General features: G+C 43.0%; 2 protein-coding genes across 4 annotated transcripts in view; one reads left to right on the forward strand and one right to left on the reverse strand.

Annotated features, from left to right (window-relative positions):
- Nucleotides 1-14,224, reverse strand: part of LSR (lipolysis stimulated lipoprotein receptor) — a 28,475-nt gene extending 14,251 nt beyond the window's left edge. Inside the window, exons 1-3 of one of the 3 annotated variants that reach the window (XM_081961566.1) lie at nt 13,356-14,224; nt 8,074-8,415; nt 1,612-1,731 (exon numbers count right to left, since the gene is read on the reverse strand). In XM_081961566.1, coding sequence (XP_081817692.1) covers nt 1,612-1,731; nt 8,074-8,415; nt 13,356-13,431 — 538 coding nt within the window. In that variant the 5' untranslated portion in view covers nt 13,432-14,224. The remainder of the gene's footprint in view (nt 1-1,611; nt 1,732-8,073; nt 8,416-13,355) is intronic. The other 2 variants (XM_081961564.1, XM_081961565.1) reach the window with 2 other exon arrangements.
- A 20-nt stretch (nt 14,225-14,244) lies between these two features.
- FAM187B (family with sequence similarity 187 member B) lies at nt 14,245-21,945 on the forward strand. Its single transcript, XM_081961567.1, has 2 exons — nt 14,245-16,271; nt 21,514-21,945. The coding sequence occupies exons 1-2, from the start codon at nt 15,427-15,429 to the stop codon at nt 21,866-21,868; spliced, it is 1,200 nt and encodes a 399-aa protein (XP_081817693.1). The 5' UTR covers nt 14,245-15,426; the 3' UTR covers nt 21,869-21,945.
- Nucleotides 21,946-22,154: the final 209 nt, after the last annotated feature.

A 22,154-nucleotide genomic window follows, 5' to 3' on the forward strand; every position in this document is an offset into this window, starting at 1 on the left:
TAAAATTATTCCTGGTCTTTTGAACAGCATCTCTAGCAAGGAACATTCAAGATTTGGAAGGCCTACGTAGCTCTTCCCTGTTTTTAATGATAGTCATTAATAATAATAAATAATAATAAATTTGAATTTATTAGCCGCTCCCTCTCCACACAGGACTCGGGGCGGCGTACAATAAAACATATAAAACATAAAACATATGTACAAACACATAAACATCCAAATACACACATATACAAAGACATACATGCACGGAGGAGGTAACAAATTACATCACATTTGGACAGTTAAAACCACCATTAAAAATACCCCATTAATAATCACACAATTTAAAAAGTCAGGAGGAATAAGAAAAAATTTACGGTTGAGCCAGGCCAGATAATTGAAAGAGGTGGGTCTTCAGCTGTACACGGAAGGAGCGGAGATCGGAAGTAATCCTGATGTCACGGGGGAGGTCATTCCACAGGGCTGGGCCCATCACAGAGAAGGCTCTGCTCCTGGGTGTCGCCCCCCGACACTGTTTAGTGGACGGCACCCGAAGAAGTCCCTCTCTGTGTGAGCGGATTGGTCATAGGGATGTATGGGGCAGGATGCGATCCTGCATGTAACTAGGTCCTGTGCCATGAAGCAAGCAAAATGTATGCAGATTTGCTTATGACAAACTAACTGAAGAGCATCATTTTTAAAAACAGCCAACGACACACAACCTCTCACAGTCAGGATCAATGTTACAAAGCCAGCCAATTGAACATTGCTCATGGAAAGGAGGAAGGGAACAATACTGGCTTTCCACCATTTCGGACACACCCAGGTATGAAAAAGATGGTGACAGAGAGAGAAGCAGCAGCTTGGGCTATTGCAGGGAAGGCACTGGGATTGACACAGCTGGAAATTAAGCAGACAGCGCAAGGCCAGGACACAGTCAAGGAGGCAGAAAGTGCTGAAGTCCCAGCCATGACACATATACATTCTAATTCTCAGGCTGGACCTATACAGATAGAGGGAAAAAATAAAAATAAAAATAGAGTAGATTGGAGTGTTTCAGTTTAGAACACAAACTTATTGGGATTGGGAAGATGGTAATTCTGAAATTTCCCTCCTACTTAAAAACAAGAAAAGCCCAAATCTGTAAATTAAAAAAAATGGGTCGAGAGGGAGAACAACTGTAGCTAGCTTTCTCCTTGGCATGGTTGCGTATGCGTTTCACACTACAGTGGTCCTCGGCCATGCTTTCTTAAGCCAAATATTGATCCCTACAACATGCAAAGCCTTAAACCATGATTTACAAACCACAATGGGCTAGATTTGCCCAATATGCTATGTAAAACCAAACCCAAGCCAACCATGCTATGCTTTGGTGCAGGTGTGAACCAAGGTTGTGTGCATTTCTGTGTGAGCAATAAGGGCACTTTTTTAGTTATAGGAGCTGCATGCCGTGAACTCATTCCTTCTGCAGGCAAATCAAAAGAAAATTTTACCCTTTTAACTGATGTTTTGTGAGCGAGATCCTGTTGGCCACTGAAGTGGCTTCCTACCTTTGGGGCACTAATGTAATTAACATATCCTGTTCTCCTTGCTATTATTTGCATGCACATAAAGAGTCTCCTCACTTACCCAATACAATGAGTTCAGCGTAGGCTTCGTTGTTGCCTTGCAAGTCTTGGGAAGATGTCACAGTGCAGTAATAAACACCACTGTCTCCCCAAGCAGTCTGCTCAATGCTGAGGTCAGCATCTACAGGAAGAATGAACAAAAAAGGAACTGTCAAAATGGACACCAAAACAATTCCTCGTGCTCCGATAAAGAATATTCTTCATCTAAATTCCCTATATCTTTGCTCAAGGTTGCACCACTACAATACAGAAACCTGAGGATGGTTAAAAAGAAAGAAATTATTTATGAACTCCACAATGATCAGCTGAATGTGCCCCATGATAAAAAGAGTAGAGAAACGATGAGGAAGGCCAATCCGTTATGATTTACCTATTTTCCTATTATCCAAATCCATTTCTCGTTTGAATAAAGGAATGAACAGAGCTGGCTGATGGAATGCTTGTGTATTGGTTATGGTTATAATCTACCTTTCCTTCAGAAGTTCGAAGTAACATCCACGGTGCTCCCTCTTTCTTTTCTTTTTGCCCTCAACCACAACTATGCGAAGTAGGCCGGCTGTGAGAAAGTGAATTGCCCAAAGCCATTAGGTGAACTTCTGAAGGAGGAACAAAACTTGGGTCTCTCATTCCAACCCAACTTCTGAATCAATGCACGACTCTGGTTCTATTCCCAGCATAGCATAAGAACAGAGTCAGGTGACCTGGTTACTCATTCTTTACTAGCATCATAAACCAACAGCTAAAATGTGTTCTAAGTTCATTGTATCCTTGCTGTTACAAGATATCAGCAAGGCTGGGGAGTGGGAGAGAGATGATTAGCCAAATTTCCTCCCTTTGGAATTTTTCTTTTAGCTATTAGTTCATTCCATCCCATTACTACATCACTGTATCTATGTCTAACTATCTTGTGGCACATGAATAACTTCAAAAAGTATGAGTAACTTCAAAAAGCATGAGTAATGTGCTATTTTACAGACATAGCCTTCTATTATACAGAAAGGTCATTCTCTAAATATCTTTTCACTTTCTGTAATACGGCGGTACACCAGAACCAAAACTACAAATCCTCCCCCATCCCTTATAGAACTGAGATAACCAATGTGTTAAAACAACACTGTGAATACTTAATGGAGGAAAATCCCTTGAAATAAATATATAAGTGTTGTTATTATTGTTCAATTGTGTTCAACTCTCAAGAGACTGCCTGGCTGGTCCAAGGTCACTCAGCTGGCTTTGTGTCCAAAGTGGGATATAGTAGATTTGAGCTAGATCCATGAGATCCCTACATCGCTTCAATCTGTATACACAGCCAAATCAATAGGCGTATAAGGCAGAAAAGTATTCTACTCCAACCTGAAAGCTGTGTGTTTTACTGAAAGGAGGACAACATATTGGAAACATTAGATAGCTTTCTTACACTGCCCAAAGAGGTGAAAGAACATTCGAGTTTGGTGGCATTATAAATCTAGTTCATAAATAAATATTTAATTTCCTTGGCCACCGAACAGTACTTCGCCTTCTTCCAGCAGATTTCCAAGTTTAAGATCCCTATTTATAGTTTTAATGTTTTATGGTATATTTTAATTGCACGTCTGTAAGCAGCACGTCTAGCTGCCTCCAGCAGGATGGTAGCATACAAATGTAATAAAATAAATAAATAAAACTCCCAGTTTAGCTGACACGTTTCAGGTTTATTCATTTGTTTATTCCATTTTTATAGCTGCCCATTCTCAAACAAGTTCCTGACCAACATACCTATCAAGTCTAACCCTGCTTGGCTTCTCACCCCAGGCAAGATGTTTAAATTCTCAGTGCCATCAGGGGAAGTAAATGTCCTTAAAGGCACCCATGGATGTCTATACATGAGAGAAAGAAGAAATGTGAAATGACTAGAGTTCTGACTTGTACATTGCGAAGCCATACGCAGGGTGTCTTCGACGTACGACCACAATGGAGCTCAAAGTTGACGTCGCTAAGTGAGGAAATGGGTTAAAAGTGAGCTTTGGGAGCTATTTTACCACCTGCAGGACGGCTTGCTGTACCTACAAATTTTGTTAGCAACAGGGCAATAAAACCTGCAAATTAGTTTCAGTTTTCTACGTCTCCTTTCAGACCTAAATTATACGTCTGAAAAGGCACCATCACCGACGTTTTGGTTCAGGACAGCACCCTGCCATATAATTTAAATTCTCTCCTGGGGTGATAGTCTTACACAGATACACACACATACACACACACACACATACATACATACGTGTGTGTGTGTGTGTTCAAGCATAACTCTGGAACGCCTCGAGCAATTTCAACCAAATGTGGTACACAGATGACTTACTCTCTGGAAAGTAATATTGTGGAGGTAAGACACCCCTAAAACCCCTCGTGTGTGTGTGTGTTCTGTTAAGGTACAGCCTGTTGTGCCTTAAAATGGCTTCTACTGTACTGCCGTAAAATGGATTCTACTGTGCAGCGCATGGTAACAGCTTCACAGTACTCCACCAGGGGGCTCCCTCTGGTAAGGGGGAAAATCCAACATTAGAAATTACGTTTGGTCCGGACATTTTCCCCCTATAAATAAATACCCCTGGCAATGCCAGGTTATCAGCTAGTTATAAATAAATAAATAAATCCATCAACATTTCCAGTGAGGTTGGATCAACAACAGGCTGTAAACATTTCAAATGAGGAAATGTTGCTTTTAAGAATCTTTGTGGAAGCATAAAACCCTGCCAACGTTGGGTTTGATGTTATTATCAGCCTGAATCAAGCCATTGCAGGGAGAAGATCTTGTCATTGAAAGTCATGGACCATGATCTACCAGGGAGTTGAAGTCTATGCAAAAGTTTCCAACATTGAGAAATACTAGCCTAAAAGTTACAGTCATGTTACTTCTCACTCAGTACAAATTCTACTTCGTGCAATTATGAAGGATGTGTAGAAATAGAGATAGGTCATTACTTTCAAAACCCAGGTGGTGGGGTGTTCACACTGTGTACTCTTGCTCTACTACTGAAATCCTATTTCCATTTTTCTTACTAAGAACAAAACTTTGAGCAAGACTTTGAACCGTACTAACAATTAAAATTCCGCAGCAAAGCCAAAAAAACAGATTAATGCTGGGTGAATAACTTCTAATAAGGGAACCACCAGCATGAATGTCAGCAAAGAAACATATACCGCATATTATAAGATAGCTGCTGTGAAAATATGAATATTACATGCCCCCCTAGACTTCAGCCTGGTTTTCCGTGTTGTGCACGGTGGAATCTGTTCTTACAAGAGTTCGAAAAAGAATATAAACAGGGAGAATCGACAACAACATTAACAAATACCCTGTACAAGAAAAATAAAAAACATCCAAATGGAACCGTGGTAGTATAGAGTCTAAACTTGCTAGAACTTGAAAGAAAAGCTCCTGTTGATTACACTAGGATTTTGGGGACAGGGGTCATGCAGTAAATGAGAGAAAAAACATGTAGCATTTCTAAAACTGACCATAGGTGCTTGTTTTAGAACATGTTATCACAGGCTTTGGGGGTATTGCCATGGACTTTTGACCCGCTAAATTCATCAGTATTGCTCATTCTTGTTTTCAACTTCCCTTCAGGTCCTTGCTATAAGTTATGAAAAACAACACCCATATTAAAAATGAAGTAATATTCAGACTCCGACAGTGGTTTTTTGACACACAACACACAAGAGAAAATTGCAAAAGGATTACGAGGAAGTACCTAAGTTTAGTTCCAGCTGTAGGAAACTGAAATATTTATAGCACAAGCCCCCAGTTGTTAACCAATAAGGCATTCCATATATTTGGAACTGAAACGTTTTTAAGACTACAGATTAAATAGATTGAATAACAAGAACAGTGTTGTTGTTATTGTTGTTAGTTGCAAAGTCGTGTCCGACTCATCGCGATGCCATGGACAACGTTCCTCCAGACCTTCCTGTCCTCTACCATCCTCTGGAGTCCATTGAAGCTCACGCCGACTGCTTCCGTGACTCCATCCAGCCTCCTCAAGGACTGACCGGTTTGATTGCCTTGCAGTCCAAGGGACTCGCAGGAGTCTTCTCCAGCACCATAGTTCAAAGGCCTCAATTCTTTGGCACTCAGCCTTCCTTCACAGCCATCCATTGCAACTGGGAAAACCATAGCCTTGGCTATATATATGCTTGTTGGCAGGGTGATGTCTCTGCTTTTTGATATGCTGTCTAGATTTGCCATAGCTTTCCTCCCCAGGAGCAAGTGTCTTTTCATTTCTTAGCTGTAGTCGCCATCTGCAACGATCTTGGAGCCCAGGAAAATAAAGTCTGTCACTACTTCAATTTCTTCCCCATCTATTTGCCAGGAATTGAGAGGGCTGAATGCCATGATCTTTCTTAATGTTGAGTTTCAAGCCAACTTTTCCACTCTCCTTCTTCACCGGCATCAAGAGGCTCTTTAGTTCCTCTAAGAACAACAGTAGTTTTTCTTTCTTGCCCACACTATGGCTGACCAGATAACTGGTGCAAAACATCTGGAGATCACCAAATTATCTTCTCATAGAATGCAAGGTATTGCTCAGCAACTTTAACATGTGTGGACTTCAACACCCAGAATTCCCCAACCAGTCTTGCTCTGGAAACCACATGTTAGACAAAGATCTATAGCTCAAGGCTGAGTACACTGAAACTAAAATATTTCTCTCCACTTATTTAGAAATACATATTTTTCTGAAAAATGTGCATAATGGTTATTATACTTTGGAGGGAAAGCAAGGTTTCTCTGTTGAAAATTGCTCCTTGCATTCCAATACATGTAAACTTATTCTTCTCCAAAAGAAACTAGGGCATGGGGAAGTTATGGAATCCGACCACACCTAATTTTCTTTGTTCTTTAAAGAGGAACAAAAACAAAATTCTGGTATTTTGCCATCTTTCTATTCTGGGCTGAAGGGATTTACAGCTTTTTATTTTTCAAAGACTCCTTCATGTCATTTTGTAATATAATTTTCCTGGCTGCAAAGGTTTACAATTGCCTTTTTGTAGAAATCAGGGTGTAGGCATCACTTCCCAATGTAGCCTATAGACAGGATCTACACCAGGGGTGTCCAAACTTGGGAACTTTAAGACTTGTGGACTTCAACTCCCAGAATTACCCAGCCAGCATGGCTGACTGGGGAATTCTGGGAGTTGAAGTCCACAAGTCTTAAAGTTCCCAAGTTTGGACACCCCTGATCTACACCTTCTGATCTACCACTCAGATACTAAGTTCAAATGTCCTTCGTTTTTCATGTTCAGCTGGATATTGCAATCTAGCTTGAACCTTTTTAAAAAAAAAAAAACCTGAAAAGTATTAAAACTAATAAAATGACAAAAGTTTATATCCCCAACAGAAAATTGGACCAATCAGCTGAATGCCTATTATTGATAAAGCAAGTTTTACTTGATTTCTTTTAGCGTAGCAGGAGTTATTTCAATGTATAATTTTTAATACTTTTACTCTCCATTCATTCAGTTTCATTGTTGAGAGGTCTCTGAATTCAAGGGGAACCTCAAAGTTCAAACCCCCAGGAATGTATTTATGTATTTTTTCAGCAAAAATCCTGTAGTTAATTCTTGTAACCTTAGTGCTTAAAATAGCGAAAAGCAGCAAATATCATGATATCCACATGGAAATGGGGAGGAAAGCATACCACTGTTAGGAAAAGAGATTCATTGCTTGCTAACAATCAGAGTAAGAAAACAAGGATCATAACACGACACAGCCAATAACACTGACTGCTGACATGTCACAATAAGCCAGAATTCTGGGTTCATGCTACAAAAAAATAAGCCCTATAGCTACAGAGTAAGGGACACGGTGGCTCAGTGAGATGCTGAGCTTGTCGATCAGAAAGGTCGGCAGTTCAGCGGTTTAAATCCCTAGTGCCACATAACGCAGTGAGCTCCCATTACTTGTCCCGGCTTCTACCAACCTAGCAGTTCGAATGCAAGTAGAAAAATAGGAACCAGCTTTGGTGGGAAGATAACAGCGTTCCGTGCGTCTTCGGCATTGAGTCATGCCGGCCACATGACCACAGAGACGTTTTTGGACAGCGCTGGCTCTTTGGCTCTGAAACAGAGATGAGCACCGCCCCCTAGAGTCAGGAACGGCTAGCACATATGTGCAAGGGGAACCTTTACCTTTTACCTTAACATAAGGCAAATCATAGCAATGCACCCATTTCCCAAAGCATGTCTTTCTACACACCCTTCTGTAGGCGAAGATGACTTTAACTTCGGCTGGGATTGGTAAATACGGACTACAAGTTACAGAACTGTGCTCACTCACCTACCTGCACCTGTATTAGTAACTGACTATTTAAAAAATAAACAACTTTCCTAAATTGGCCACCTGGCATTCTTGTTTATGCTCTCTGTCTTCACCAAACAACGATGACTATGCGATAGACTGTGAGCTAGTATTTTGGTGTTCTGTACATACCATTTGTGATCGTAATGCGCCGTCCCTGGTAGAAGTCCCCCAAGGTGACTGCATTGCCTTGCTTGGTGGCCACAACTCGCACGGTCCTGGAGTTGTCTTGACATTCCACGTAAGGGTTGTATCCTGGATTGTTCGTTTGCAGCTGGTTGTTGAGCTGGCTCTCCTGGCTGCCGGGGTTAAAAGCATCAGCTATGCGGCTTCGGCAGTAAGATTTGTATTTCCACAAGACAATAGGAGGCTGAGTTGCTGTCGTCTGATAGTTGCACTGTAGAGTCACAGGTTGAAACAGGATGGCTACGTTGAAAGGATTAGGCACAGTGACCTGCATTGCAACGGCAGAATCTGTAGATGGGAGCATACAAGAAGGGGACGGTGAGTAAAAACAACATCTTTAAATGCTAATTCACTTTCTGTCTACAGCATTCCTTCTTTCCAATTATTACATGACAAGAAAAGCCAGAGCTGGCTTATCTTCTCAGCACAGTTTCCTTGGGCCTGTCGAGAGCCTTATTTCAGGAAGACACGAATTTCCAGCCATTAAGCTATGTCAGTTGGACGCAACTTATTTGTCCAATTTAGAACTTATGACTTGTCAATAACTGATGAAGGTTTGAATAAGCCTAGCCTTCTTCCCCCCCTTCCCAACAGGAAGTCGGATCAGCCAATAAGGAGGCAGCATGTGCATCTCCACCAAACACGTGGTTGAGAATTGGGAGGGGAGTACATCAGCTGTCCACAACAGTCTGCAACCATCTGCAACCTACACTTACCCATCAACTCATCCTAAATCAAGCTTAAGGAGAACAAAGAGGAAAGAAAGAAGATTCCCTTGTTTTTTTTTATAACAACTTCAATGTTCAGATCTACCTTCAGTTGCGTCTACCATCCTCCCCAGCAATTTAAGGTACTATTCGTTACAAGTCCTGAACATAAATCTCCAGGGATCTAAACTGCAAAGATGCATCTACTTCGCAATATTCCAAAAAAAAAAAAATCTACTTTCCAGGATGCCCATCTGGTTAATTCTTAGAAATACTTTCTTATAAAAGGCAAACAGGCGAATGGTTTTTACCAAGATCTTTTGTTTCTTTAATCAGTCAGGAATCTGCTACTAGTCAGAGATGACAGAGAAATAGGGTTTCCTGCCTAGGCAGGGGGTTGGACTAGAAGACCTCCAAGGTCCCTTCTAACTCTGCTATTGTATTGTATTGTATCGTAAATAGCTTTTTAGCCCAGTCTTACAAAACGGGCAACAAAAAAGTCTAGCTTAAGAAATGTTTGTCCGGTATTAATTGAAATATATAAAGTTTGATACATTCTAAGGCAGGGGTCCCCAAACCCTGGGTGGCAGCCCACTACCGGATTGTAGCCTATTCGCAACCGGGCTACACAAGCAGCGGGCCAGCACGCACATGTGCACGCAGATCCACTTGCCTGAGATGAGCTGTGTGCCCGCCACTAACATAGGTTGAGCTGTGTATATATGTGTGCTAGCATGGCCCGGTTCCCACCCCCCACCCCCAATCCACTGGGCACTGAGTCCCAGGTTCTAAGGCGAAGTGTGAAAAGTACAAGGTGTCACTATCAGTTTTGTGCCTTCTAGAGCCCTACCAAGAACAGAAAGAATCAAGTTTTGTCCTTCATTTCTTTTTTCAGAGTGCTGGGGTTTTTAAACAGGGAAATACCGGGAAACAATACTTTTTTATGGCATATATCTCATTGTTCAAAACTTCTGAAACTTTCTCCCTCATCTACCCAAAACCTGGCTCAACCCTTAAGCTATACAGGGTATATACACCCCCTGTATCCTGTGTGAATAAGTCAGACTTCATTGCATAAAGTTCAGGGTTTGCAATAAAATGTATACAACACAGAGAGATATGACGCATAAGTGACTAATCGCAATGTTCACACCACATTCTACTTTTGAACTCAAACAAACTCTGTTATGGTTGAATAGCAAAACCATAAGGTAGTTTCTTTGGATTTGGTTCGGTGGGTTGTGTAAACCCAACAGAAATCAAAGCAACGTCACAAAAGATGACGGGCTGCAATAAACTCTCCAAAATACATCAATCTTCACTGAAAAAGCTCGGAAGAGTAAATTTATTTGGTGCCTAAAAAGACAGACAGTCACGCCTCCATTTACCTTTTGGGGAATTCAAAAGATCAAAAGCCTCTTAAAAGAGCTCTGACTGTATTTACCAGCCAATTGCAAGGCATTTTCCACCTTGGCAAAATAATGGCAAGTTTCATTTTTACATTAGTTTCCCCCACACCCCCAATTGTCCAAAAAGAAAACCCTTTTCACTTTTCTACTTTCTAACTTTTGTTCTGACGAAGCAAGTCTAACACCATTGTGTATCTTGTAGTCATAGTCTTCCCTCTGGTTTTATTTGTTTTTGTGGTTTCATTCCAGCCTGAAAGGGGGTTGGTACTAAGATCAGTTTCCTCCCACAAAGGACCTGCAGTTTCGATGTGTGTATGTGTGTGACGACCGCAGCTCCCGTCTGGATCAGTCATCAGCCTTCCAGGAAGAAAAGTCTAATAAGGCACACCTTACAGGCTTCAAACAAATACACAACAGATCTTGCGACAGAAACCAAAAGTTCCTTGATTCTTCCTGAAACATTCCCCCCTTTACAGAGGATTAAAGGCTAGGAACTGGCTAACTCTTCCTTTCCACGGGTTTTATGTTTCACCTTGCAGGAAAATGATAATATGCCAAACGTCACACACCCTGCCATGTATTGATCACATGAGATGTGAAAAATAACCCGAACAATGGAATAAAGGAATTATTTTGGCTTCAAATCTTGCATTTCAAATGCTTTTTAAGGTTCTTACAGTAGAGCAGGGATGTCAAACTCAATTTCACTGAGGGCCACATCAAGTTGTGTTTGACCTCGGGGGGAGGGGAGGCAGGGTGTGTGGCAAGGGTAGGCATGGCCAGCTTGATATTACTTGGCCCGCCTGGGTTCCGTTTCAGCCCAAACGGCCTCCTGCAGCCCTCTACCAGAAAAAATGACGCCTGGGGGCCCACCCGGGCTCCGTTCTCTCTGGCAGAGGGCTGCAGGAGGCTGCTGCGGCTGAAAACGGAGCCTCTGAGAGCCACACACAACCCTCTCAAGCTCTGTTTTTGCTGGCAGAGGGACCACAGGCCATTCCTTTCCTGTTTCCAGGGTGGCTCCACAGGCCAGATCTAAGCACCCAGAGTGCCAGATCCAGCCCCCCCCGCCGCCCCCCGGGGCCTTGAGTTTGACACCCCTGCTGTAGACCTACCCGAATAAACTCTTATGATAGCCTGTCATCTGCCCGGACACAACACGGGGCTTGTGCAAATACCCCAAAAACACTGGATACAGCAGAAAAGCTGTATCTTTGGCTCTAGCTGGAAAACCTCACAGCTATACTTTCTGTCCCTACATGAGTTCGAAAACATTTAATTTTCCATCACTGGTACAAGCGTGCACAAGGAGGGGGAAAGTCATGGCTTCTTCAAATCACCCCATTTCCTTCCCCTGGAGGGTCTATTCTTTGTTCCTTCCAGCAGGCAAGACAAAGGCAAATGACGAACAGGAAATGCAAAAGGAGGGGGGGGGAGGCATTTTCCTCCTTTCTTTGGGCTATGAGCCAGATAATAGTATATGCTAAGAAACCTTGAGCCCAGAAGAGCCAAGGATATGTTCCTTGTGAAAAGGAAGCTCTAGCTTTAGTCGGAAAAGAAGGGCTCAGGGAGAGGTGGAAAGAAAACATTTTATTACCAGTAGCAGCCAGTATGGTTGATGATAGTGATTAAGGGGCTGAAGAAACCCAGACTGAAGTCAGCTCTCAACCCCAGAAACCCACTCTGCGTCTTTGGACTTGGTCACTGTCCTTCCGCCCAACATACTTTGAAGAGTTGTTGTTAAAGAGATAAATTGGAGGAAGCACTATTTTTTAAGCTTCTGGTGGAAAGGAGGATTATCAATCCAACAACAACAAAACCACAATGGAGGTGTGAATGTGCAAATGCACATCCACAAAAATACCAGCTGCAGATCTAAGTCTCCACACCAAGCCCATTACTGCCTTTGTACGACCGCAACATCACATCACAACACCCAACAATTCACTACACCCAAATTCCCTTCGCCACGTCCCTTAACAATCCCAAAAGTTGCATTTGCACCAGTTTTTAACCAAGTTCATTTTAAATGCGGATTTTTTAAAAAAACTGTATGTATATGTGTGTGTGTGTGTGTATATATATATATATATATATATATATATATATATATATATATATATATATATATATATATATATATATATATATATATATATATATATATATATATATATATATATATATATATATATATATATATATATATATATATATATATATATATATATAAATAAATTAAAAAGCCCTCTTTTCGTGTACAGGTAGTCCTCGACTTACGACCACAACGGATCCCAAATTTCTGTTGCTAAGTGAGACATTTGTTGTGAGTTTTGCCCCATTTTACAAGTTTCCTCGCTGCAGCTGTGAAGTGAAATCACTGCAGTCTCTTTAAGTGAATCTGGCTACCCAAAATTGAGTTCCCTCTTCAGAAGTTTCCCAAAAGTGATCCCACGACAACGCAACAAACGGTCATAAATCTCAACCAGTTGCAGACTATTTGAATTTCGATCACATGATCCTGAGGAATGCCACAAAGGTCAGTAACTCCGTAAACCGGTCACTTTCCCCCCCCCCAGGGCCGTTGGAACTTTGAACGGTCACTAAACGGGGGCTGTTGTTAAGTCGAGGACGACCTGTATACGACCCCCTTGGGAAGTTTAACAGTGGGATCATTCAGAATCCCGATTCAACAGGTTGCATGTCAACAGGTGCGGGTCTGCTTTCTCCAGAAAAGCGCTGTTTCAGGCGATTCTCCAGAAAATCGCCCCGGGGATCCGAGCAAGATCTCGCCGCCGAAGATAATAGGGGAAGGAAGGAGGGGGAGTGAGAAGGCTGGCAAAGGAAGCAAAGACCCTTTCGGGTTCCCCCCCAAAGCGAAGTCCGCGCGGGAGAAGCCGCGGGGAAAGGCGATTGGCGGAGGGGCGCTTGGCGATCGCCCAATCAGCTCTCGAGTCTCCTCTCCCCTGCGCCCTAAAGAAGGGGTCCTCGAGGAGTCTCCCCTTCAGAGGCGGGCGGAGGGGCAATGAGGGCGGAGGGGTCACGTCGTCGGGGAGCGAGCGGGAACCTTTCCCCACCATCCACCCACCCCTGTTCATCTCTCTCTCTCGCTCACCTAAAATCCAAGCGGTGCCCAAGAACCACAACAGGGGCAGCGCGGGGACCAGTCGACGCGTCCTCCGGGTCTCCATTTCCCCAACCTCTGTACTCTGGACTTCGAGCCGGGAAGGAGGGCTGGGGTATAAGTTGCTCCCAGACGCGTCCGTTTCCAAGCCCGCTCTCCCTCGGGTGAAGCTCTCCCAGTCAGAACTCCGCCACTCGCTCCGCTTCGTCTTCAGGCTGCCCAGCGCCGCCGCGTCTCGGTCTGCGCGCTCCACAGGTGCTGCTGCCCTAGCAAGAGGCAACCTCGCCCAAGGAACGGAAAGTACCAACTCCTTCAGGGAAACGGGAAGCCTCCCACCGAGGCTTATTTTAGGGGGCGGAAACTGACTCACTCGTTTCTTGACCTCGGCTTCACTTTTTTAAGGGCGAGCTGAATAATGACGAGAGAGAGAGAGAGAGAGAGAAAGAACGAAGGTCAGACTTCGGGTCTTTCTTTCTACTCTTCCCCCCCCCTCGGGGCGATGGTTAAGCCCCAAGGCGTCCTTTGAATGCATTGAGGAGCCAAACTATTTGGGAAAAGTGGGGGAGGAGAGAGTGAAGGAAAACTTTACGAACTCCCTCTCTGCCCCCCCCCGTTCCGAAGGAAAAGTGAACTCGCCCAGGTACTGCCCAAGAGGAAAAAACACAACTTTCAAATACCAGGAAAGGTGAAAGTGTACGAGCTTTTATTAAAATAAAAAAAAGACTTGGTCCGGGCGTCTATGTTACTGATAACTTATAACAGAGGCTGGAATATAAATCGTGGAAAAGCTGAAAAATCTCTGCTAGTTATTTATTCATTGTTATTACTTTTATGTTTCCCATTACTTGTTTTTTTTAAATATATCACTTTCTACGTGCTGATTTTTTTAAAAAAAGTGGTTTAATAAAAGTCTTTTTTTTTCAAGTTTTCCATTTTTTTATTTTTTACAAATATATCAAATCAGTGCATGAACAGTTGTCTCATACATTCTAATACAAATAAAACTAATAAAGTTAATCCTAATAATTACATTCAATCAACTTACAAATTTCTAATAATGATACACATTTACATTAGGTTACAATCTGTCATTCACTTATTCCATGTTTTCTCTTGTTATTGCTTTTATTTTATTATATAAAGGTGTACACACTAATATTCCCCCCTTCTCTTATTTCTGCCACTTATTCACTTAAAAACGTGTCTGATACGCAATCAGGTTTTAAAAATATTAATAATATAAAGCGGTCTTGTTAACCGGCCTATTAGGAGATAATTGGCAACATTTCGAGCGAGGTCTCACTCTCCATTCTCAGGCTGGTGTTTTCGGCTTAAAGCTATGGAAGCTATCGAAATAGAGACCTCGCCGAAACCTTGCCAAGACAACCTCAATCTTACAGGGGAAAAGACCAGCATATATATATATATATGGCTGTTTTTACACGTTCGGCAGTTGTATTAAATGCCTCTAAGCCACAAGCTCTCTTCCCTTATCAGCTGAGCCAAGGAAATAATTGTTATGTCAAAGCACCTGGTATGCCCAAATAAGTAAGGTAAGTAAGGGTATGGCTAGCTGATGAGAGCTAAATAGCTTGAAATAGATCTATACTAGTCTCCCTTTATTTATTTATCAGCACAAATGCAACACAAAATGGTTTTTCTGCCTGGAAGGCTCCTGGAGTGGAGCTGAAAGGCGAAAGGGAAGCAATATGCTCCCTCCCATATTTGGGCATACCAGGTGCTTTGACGTAACACTTATACATACACACACACACACACACACACACACACACACATTTATATAAATACACACATATATACATCACACATAGCACAAACACACACAAACACACACAAATATTTATATACATACACATACATCACACACACACACAAAATCCAGGATGCTAAATTGATACTGTATCTGAGTGGGTATTCAGTCTTCCAGAACAAGGTCAGTTTTAACAGCAGCATTGTTCTGCCTATTGTGACATCAGCCGTAGTGTCACAGCTGGGTTTTTCCTTCCCTGGGTTTCCTTAATAGGTCAGTACCCAGCTTGCCATGTCCAGTTGGGCACCCTTGTTGGCTTTCCTTCTGGGTCTGTTCTTAACCATCGCTGAAGGTAACCATTATGAAGACCACTCGCTGGGCCAGCCGTGTTTCCCTGGCCAGCCTTGCGTGTTAGCATTTATCTCCAATAACCCTGTGATCCTACGTTGTCCGCGCTCTTCCTACAGAGGCCACATCACTTGGCAATACCTCGACCCATCTTGGACCGATGAGCAACCCCTCACCTTCTTACGCTCAGGCGGGACTTCCTGGCCCCTCTTTAGCCATGACAAGTTGCAGAGACTACGTTTCAAATCCCGACTGCTTGCCAGCACCAGCAGCCTATATATCCCGAGTCCCAGTCTAGAAGATTCAGGTTTGTACACCTGTCGTGCAGGAGATGCCACCCTTGGCTATTATGAGGTTGACTTCCAGGATGCCGAGCGTCTCCACGTGTCACATGCAGAGCTGGGAGAGGCCAGCTTGGACAACGTTACGGTGCCGCTCGACAAGGGAGCACAAGCCACCCTGTTCACCTCCTGGAGCCCCTGGCAGTCTTGCGATCGCTGTGGCCACCCCGGGGAACGGAAGCAAGTGGGTTATTGTTATGCCCAGCTGACTACGATGCACTCTGAGGAGGAAATGCCCATGCCTTGTGGGATGGTTAGGCAGAAGTATTTGATGTTGCCACAACGGGGACCAGAGCTGAGAATAGAAACCTGCCAGGTGCGCTGTGACACATCATACTTGGCTGGCCAAGAGGAGCCCCATTGGGTACCATTCCTGGTCTTCACCAACTATCACCCCCAACAAAAAGCCACTGCTCACCTGCGCTGCCCAGCGTCCTCCATCTACAGGTACTAAAGTCTTTCCTGTCTCCAACACGCAGACCTCCCATTCTAGTTTAGCAAAATGTAGCTCATTATGTCGTACATTAGAGTACGGGTACTCCTCAATTTACAATCCCAATTGATCCCGACATTTCTGTTGCTAAGTGAAAGCTTTGTTAAGTGAATTATTGCAGTTGCTAAGTTAAGATCGCCGTTGTTAAGTGAATTTGGCTTCCCCAATGACTTGGGTTGTCAGAAAGTTGCAAATGATCCTGGGACATTGCATAAATACAAGTCAGTGTCTGCATTCTGATCACATGACCATTAGGATGCCCCAACGGTCGTAAGTCACTTTTTCTGGTGCCGTTGTAACTTTGAACGGTCACTAAACGAACTGCAGCCAGTCGAGGACTACCGGTATTGTCGTCGCTATGATTTGCTTATGATATCTCTCGTTTATTCAAATCTACTAAGCAATAATGTGTTTTCTGATTCAGCTTAGCGTACTGTATAAATTCAGTCTTCATAGTTTGCAAACGTATTGATGGCTTATTGCACTGGGACCTGACTATGGTTAAAGCAAATCATACTAATTTAACAGCAAGAGCACTTAGACTTATAAACTGCTTTGCAGTGCTTTACAGCCCTCTTCTAAGCGATTTACAAAGTCGGCCTTTGGCCCCAACAATCTGGGTCCTCATTTTACCCACCTCGGAAGGATGGAAGGCTGAGTCGACCTTGAGCCAGTGAGACTCGAACTGCTGGCAGCTGGCAGTCACCAGAAATAGCCTGCATTACTGCATCCTAACCACTGAGCCATCGTGGCTTAAATATATTGCATAACTTCTCTGTCTGGTTCCCACATTTAAAACTGCTTAGCTGTAGAGATTCTCAGTCATCCAAGCCATGGTTGTCCCAAAGGTGCTTTTTCAGGAGGGAACTGGACTTCCTTATTTTTCTTTTGAAGACGTTGAAGAAGCTTCTTGGATGAGAAGCAAAACATCTTCAAAAGAAAAACAAGAAAGTCCAGTTGCCTCCTGAAAAAAGCACCTTTGGGACATGCTTGGCTGCTGTTCCTTTTCTCCATAAACATACCCTACAGGATCTTTAGCTGAAAGGGGGGAAATTTCAAAAATTGTGTGATATTTGTAAGCCAGTCACAAGGCTGCTTCCTCCACATTCATCTAATATTCATCCAGTTTTGGTCACCACGATGTAAAAAAGATGTTGAAACTCCGGAAAGAGTGCAGAGAAGAGCAACCAAGATGATCAGGGGACTGGAGGCTAAAACATAGGATGAACGCTTGTAGAAACTGGGCATGACTAGTCTAGTCAAGAGAAGGACCAGGGGAGACATGATAGCAGTGTTCCAATATCTCAGGGCTTGCCACAAAGAAGAGGGACTCAAACTATTCTCCAAAGCACCTGAAGGTAGAACAAGAAGCAATGGGTGGAAACTAATCAAGGAGAGAAGCAACTTAGAACTGAGGAGAAATTTCCTGACAGTTAGAACAATTAATCAGTGGAACAACTTGCCTCCAGAAGTTGTGAATGCTCCAACACTGGAGGTTTTTAAGAGGAGATTGGATAACCATTTGTCTGAAGTTGTGTAGGGTTTCCTACCTAAGCAAGGGGGTTGGACTAGAAGACCTCCAAGGTCCCTTTCAACTCTGCTATTCTATTCTATTGTTTCTATTATTACTCCTAAGGAGTTCAAATTCCTGCTAGCTTTTTGCAATCACCCAGAGACATCTTAATAGAGTACAGCTATTATGCTTGCCGCACTTAATTATATAGCGGGGTTTTATTTTCAGAAGAAAACTTTGTTTGAATTAGCGCACTCAGGATAGCAGTTTTCCTGGAGAAACAGGAAATGTTGATTTAGTTCTCTTGGTTTTGCTTGTATCTCTTGTACGTTGTAAAAAAAAAAAAAGACACGTTAATCATTGACGAGTTACATGAACCTTTCACCTTCGGGTACCAGGTGGAGTTCCATTTCTCCTATTGGCAGCAAGATTCGTTTTTTAAAAAATAAAATAACCAGGAGCAACTGAATGAAGCAGACACAATAGAAACAGATCCAGGAGCTCCAGGATTGAGCTAACTAAGCCAAAGCCACTGTTAGCAGAGTAAGCAATTCAACTTGCAAGTCGATCTGACCTATTATTATTCTCCAGGTGGTAACATCTGATGATCCTTGTCTGGGGCTTAATACAGATAGTTCTCGACTTACAACCATTCTTTTCACGACTGTTTGAAGTTAAGATCATCATCATTTAACGACCCCATAATCCCTTGCGGGGTTGATGTCTGGACAACTGAATGGAGCTAGCAGAGTGTTTTAACGGCTGGATGCCCTTCCTGTCACCAATGTGGAGTTTTGTTCAGGGAAGGTAACAGCGTTCCAGGCACCTTTGGCGTTGAGTCATGCCAGCCACATGACCACGGAGACATCTTCGGTCAGCGCTGGCTCTTCGGCTTTGAAATGGAGATGAGCACCGCCCACTAGAGTCAGGAACAACTAGCACATATGTGCAAGGGGAACCTTTACCTTTACCTAAGTCTGGAGCTCAGTAGAAGGGAGTCATTTCCTTTTGTCTTTATTATACTTTTTTTAAAAAAGAAACTTTACTTCGTTAGGCATCCTATTAAATCCTAAACAGCTTAGGACTCAAGTCTATTTTCAGTTCCTCTCCTTTTCCCTTGGATCCAACTTAGTTGTCTACTATATTTTATATGCCTACCCATCTAATATGCACAACAGGAATTGGGTCTGGTTAGTCTAGAGAAAAGAAGGACCAGGGCTGACACGATGCCAGTGTATTTGAGGGGCTGCCACAAAGAAAAAGGATGCAACCTATTTTCCAAAGCACTAGAGAAGGCAAAACAAGAAACATGGGATGGAAACTAATCAAAGAGAGAAGCAACCGAGATCTAAGGAGACATTTCCTAACAGCGATAACACTCAACCAGTGCAACAGCTTGCCTTCGGAAGTTGTGAGTGCCGCATCACTGTAAGAAGTGACTAAGGCATGAGTAACCAGGAATAGGCACAATCAGTACACAACACAAAGCTTTGGCTGGCCATGGTTGCCACCTGCTTTTTCCAGCTAGCGTCGTGAGTCCAGGGTGGGGGACACCCCAATTCTTGCAGTTCTTCTAGGATGGATTGATGGATCAACAAATGAATATATAAACAATCCTACAGACAATTAGGCATTCTTTGAAAAGAGAAATGCTGCAGGATAGGACAGCCTATTTGTAAACTGGGGGGTGGGATGGGGAAGATTTATGGATTGTTCTAAGCCAGAATGAGTAACCTGTGAATTGTGGGGCCTCTTACTGTACAGTTTTTCCAGCCCCTGAAGCACATTGTTATTTATAGAGATGTGGTTTTGTTCCTTTTTGTGAGAAAAATCAGTGTGCTAAGCATCTGCTGAAATACCTAAGAACAGTGAACACCTTCCCCACCACCGTCAGGACACCTGCAAAAATAAGAAATAAAAAATACAATGAAAATATCAGTCCCTTTCACTCCATCTGTACAGTTTTTGAAGGACTTAGCAAGAAAAGGTGAAGACACTTAATTGCATAAAAAGATTGATTGCCCCTTCTAATCCTTTTTATAACAGATTTTTTAAACAGATTAACAGAGTTGGAAGGGACCTTGTAGGTCATCTAGTCCTCCACCACCCCTGCCCAAGCAGGAGAACCTACACCACTTCTGACAGATGGCAATTCAGTCTCTTGTTGAAAGCTTCCAGGGATGAAGCTCCCACAACTTCTGTTCCATTGGTTGATTGCTCTCACTGTCAGGAAATATCTCCTTATTCCAGGTTGAATATCTCCTTGTTCAGTTTCCATCCATTATTCCTTTGGGTGCTTTGGAAAATAGTTTGACCCCTTCCTCCTCTCTGGGGCAGCCCCTCAAATATTGGAACACTGCTATTGTGTCTCCCTTGGTCCCTCTCTTCACTAGACTTAGCCATGTCCAGCTCCTGCAACCGTTCATCGTATGATTTAGCCTCTAGTCTCCTCATCATCTTGGTTGCTCTTCTCTGCACTCTCTCTATGAGTCTCAACATCTTTTTATAGTGTGGTGACCAAAACTGGATGCAGTAGTCTAGGTATGGTTTTACTAAGGCTTTATAGAGTGGGTCCCTTGATCTTGATTGTATTCCTCTGTTAATTTGTTGCATGATAAATAAGCAAGAGGTGCATCAAACGAGTAGAGTAGAATAGAATAGAATAGAATAGAATAGAATAGAATAGAATAGAATAGAACTCTTTATTGGCCAAGTGTGATTGGACACACAAGGAATTTGTCTTTGGTGCATAAGCTCTCTGTGTACATAAATAGACAAGATAACATTCGTCAAGAATCATAAGGTACAGCACTTACTGACAGTCATAGGGTACAAATAAGCAATCAGGAAACAATCCATTGTTTGCAAACCATGTTGGCCGGGCTTATACAACACGCTGAGCTAATATTGCAGCAATCCCATGATCACTTAGCATATTGTGCAAATCTCACTAAATAGGCAGTATAAATGGTTCAAGGATATGAAATACAGAGGGGCAGGAAGCCCAAGCAGTCATCTCTGATATCAGATCAAGGTGGTACAAATATATAAGGTTACCACCTTTTATCTCATTAAAACTGCAACCTTCATTGGCTGCAGTAGTTGTAACAGAATAACAGAGTTGGAAGGGACCCTGGAGGTCCTCTAGTCCAACCCCTTGCTCAAACAGGAAACCATATACCATTTCAGGCAAATGGCTGTCCAATCTCTTATATCTTGTATCTTGTAATATCTAAATATTACTATCTGCTGAAAAGATATCTGCACTGGTTGGGCAGACTAATTCGTTTTTAGAATATTTTAATATAAAAACTCTTCAAGACTGCAGGCAGCAGAACCCTCAATGAAGAGGCATTTCCTCTTGTCTCACACGTTGCACGGAAAGCCTCTTCTAAGATAAAGCTGGGTTCACAAGTTGCATCCAACCTCCGTGTGGTTAGGTGATTGGTACTGGAGAGTGCTACACGAGCCAAAGTATCATGGCTTGGAAACCGTTAGTTTTGTATGGTGTTTGAGTCCTGTCAGTTGCAATTTGGTCAACAAACCATGGCTTAGCCCGATCAAGGAACCTGGGCATTAAAAAAAAATATGGCCTCTGTTGGCTTTCAATCCTCTGCTTTTATTTGGGATTGATGTCTGATTCCTCCTCTTGTATGAATGACCTTGTCTCTTGCCTTCATCAGCCCTGTCTACTGGCAGGTAGGTCTCACGATGTTGACACACCTTCAGCTTCTCCAGAAGAACCTCAACGTCTCCAGAAGTCCCCAAAGCTTGGACAAAGCCACTGGTGGTGGGATCCTGCACCTCTCCTTCCAGAACGATTCACACAGCACGTTCTACCAGTGTTTCGTGAATAGACGTTTGGCGGGCAAGTTTTTAGTTACCTCTCCTGGCGCGGTGAGCCCACCAGGGGAGCTGGTTCACACGTACTCCATCATTGAGGCCTTGGTGGTGGGCCTCTCCATATTCCTGGTGTTCCTGATGTTTCTCAGCATAATCGAGTCCTGCAGGAGGAAACCAGAAATTACTGTGGTCTAGAAGACGGTGTGTGAACTTTGGTGGACACCTTAGGAAAGAAGGTGTGGATTGCTGATTAATAAAGATATTGACTGACTACAGCATACGTTCAGGTACAGGCTGGGTTTTGCATAAAAGAAATGGTTAAGGTTGGTAGGGTTGGATACAGTGCTTCCATATACAGCATCACTGGTAGAGAAGGCAATCCACAATTTCCATCACCCTGCATAAAACACCTGGTTTCCCACCTAAGCACCTCCTAAGGCAAGGTCTGGATCCGGCCCGTGGAGGGCTTAGATCTGGCCCT

This window comes from Natrix helvetica (genome assembly GCF_964273705.1).
Source record: "Natrix helvetica genome assembly, chromosome: 9".
Taxonomy (NCBI): Eukaryota; Metazoa; Chordata; class Lepidosauria; order Squamata; family Natricidae; genus Natrix; species Natrix helvetica.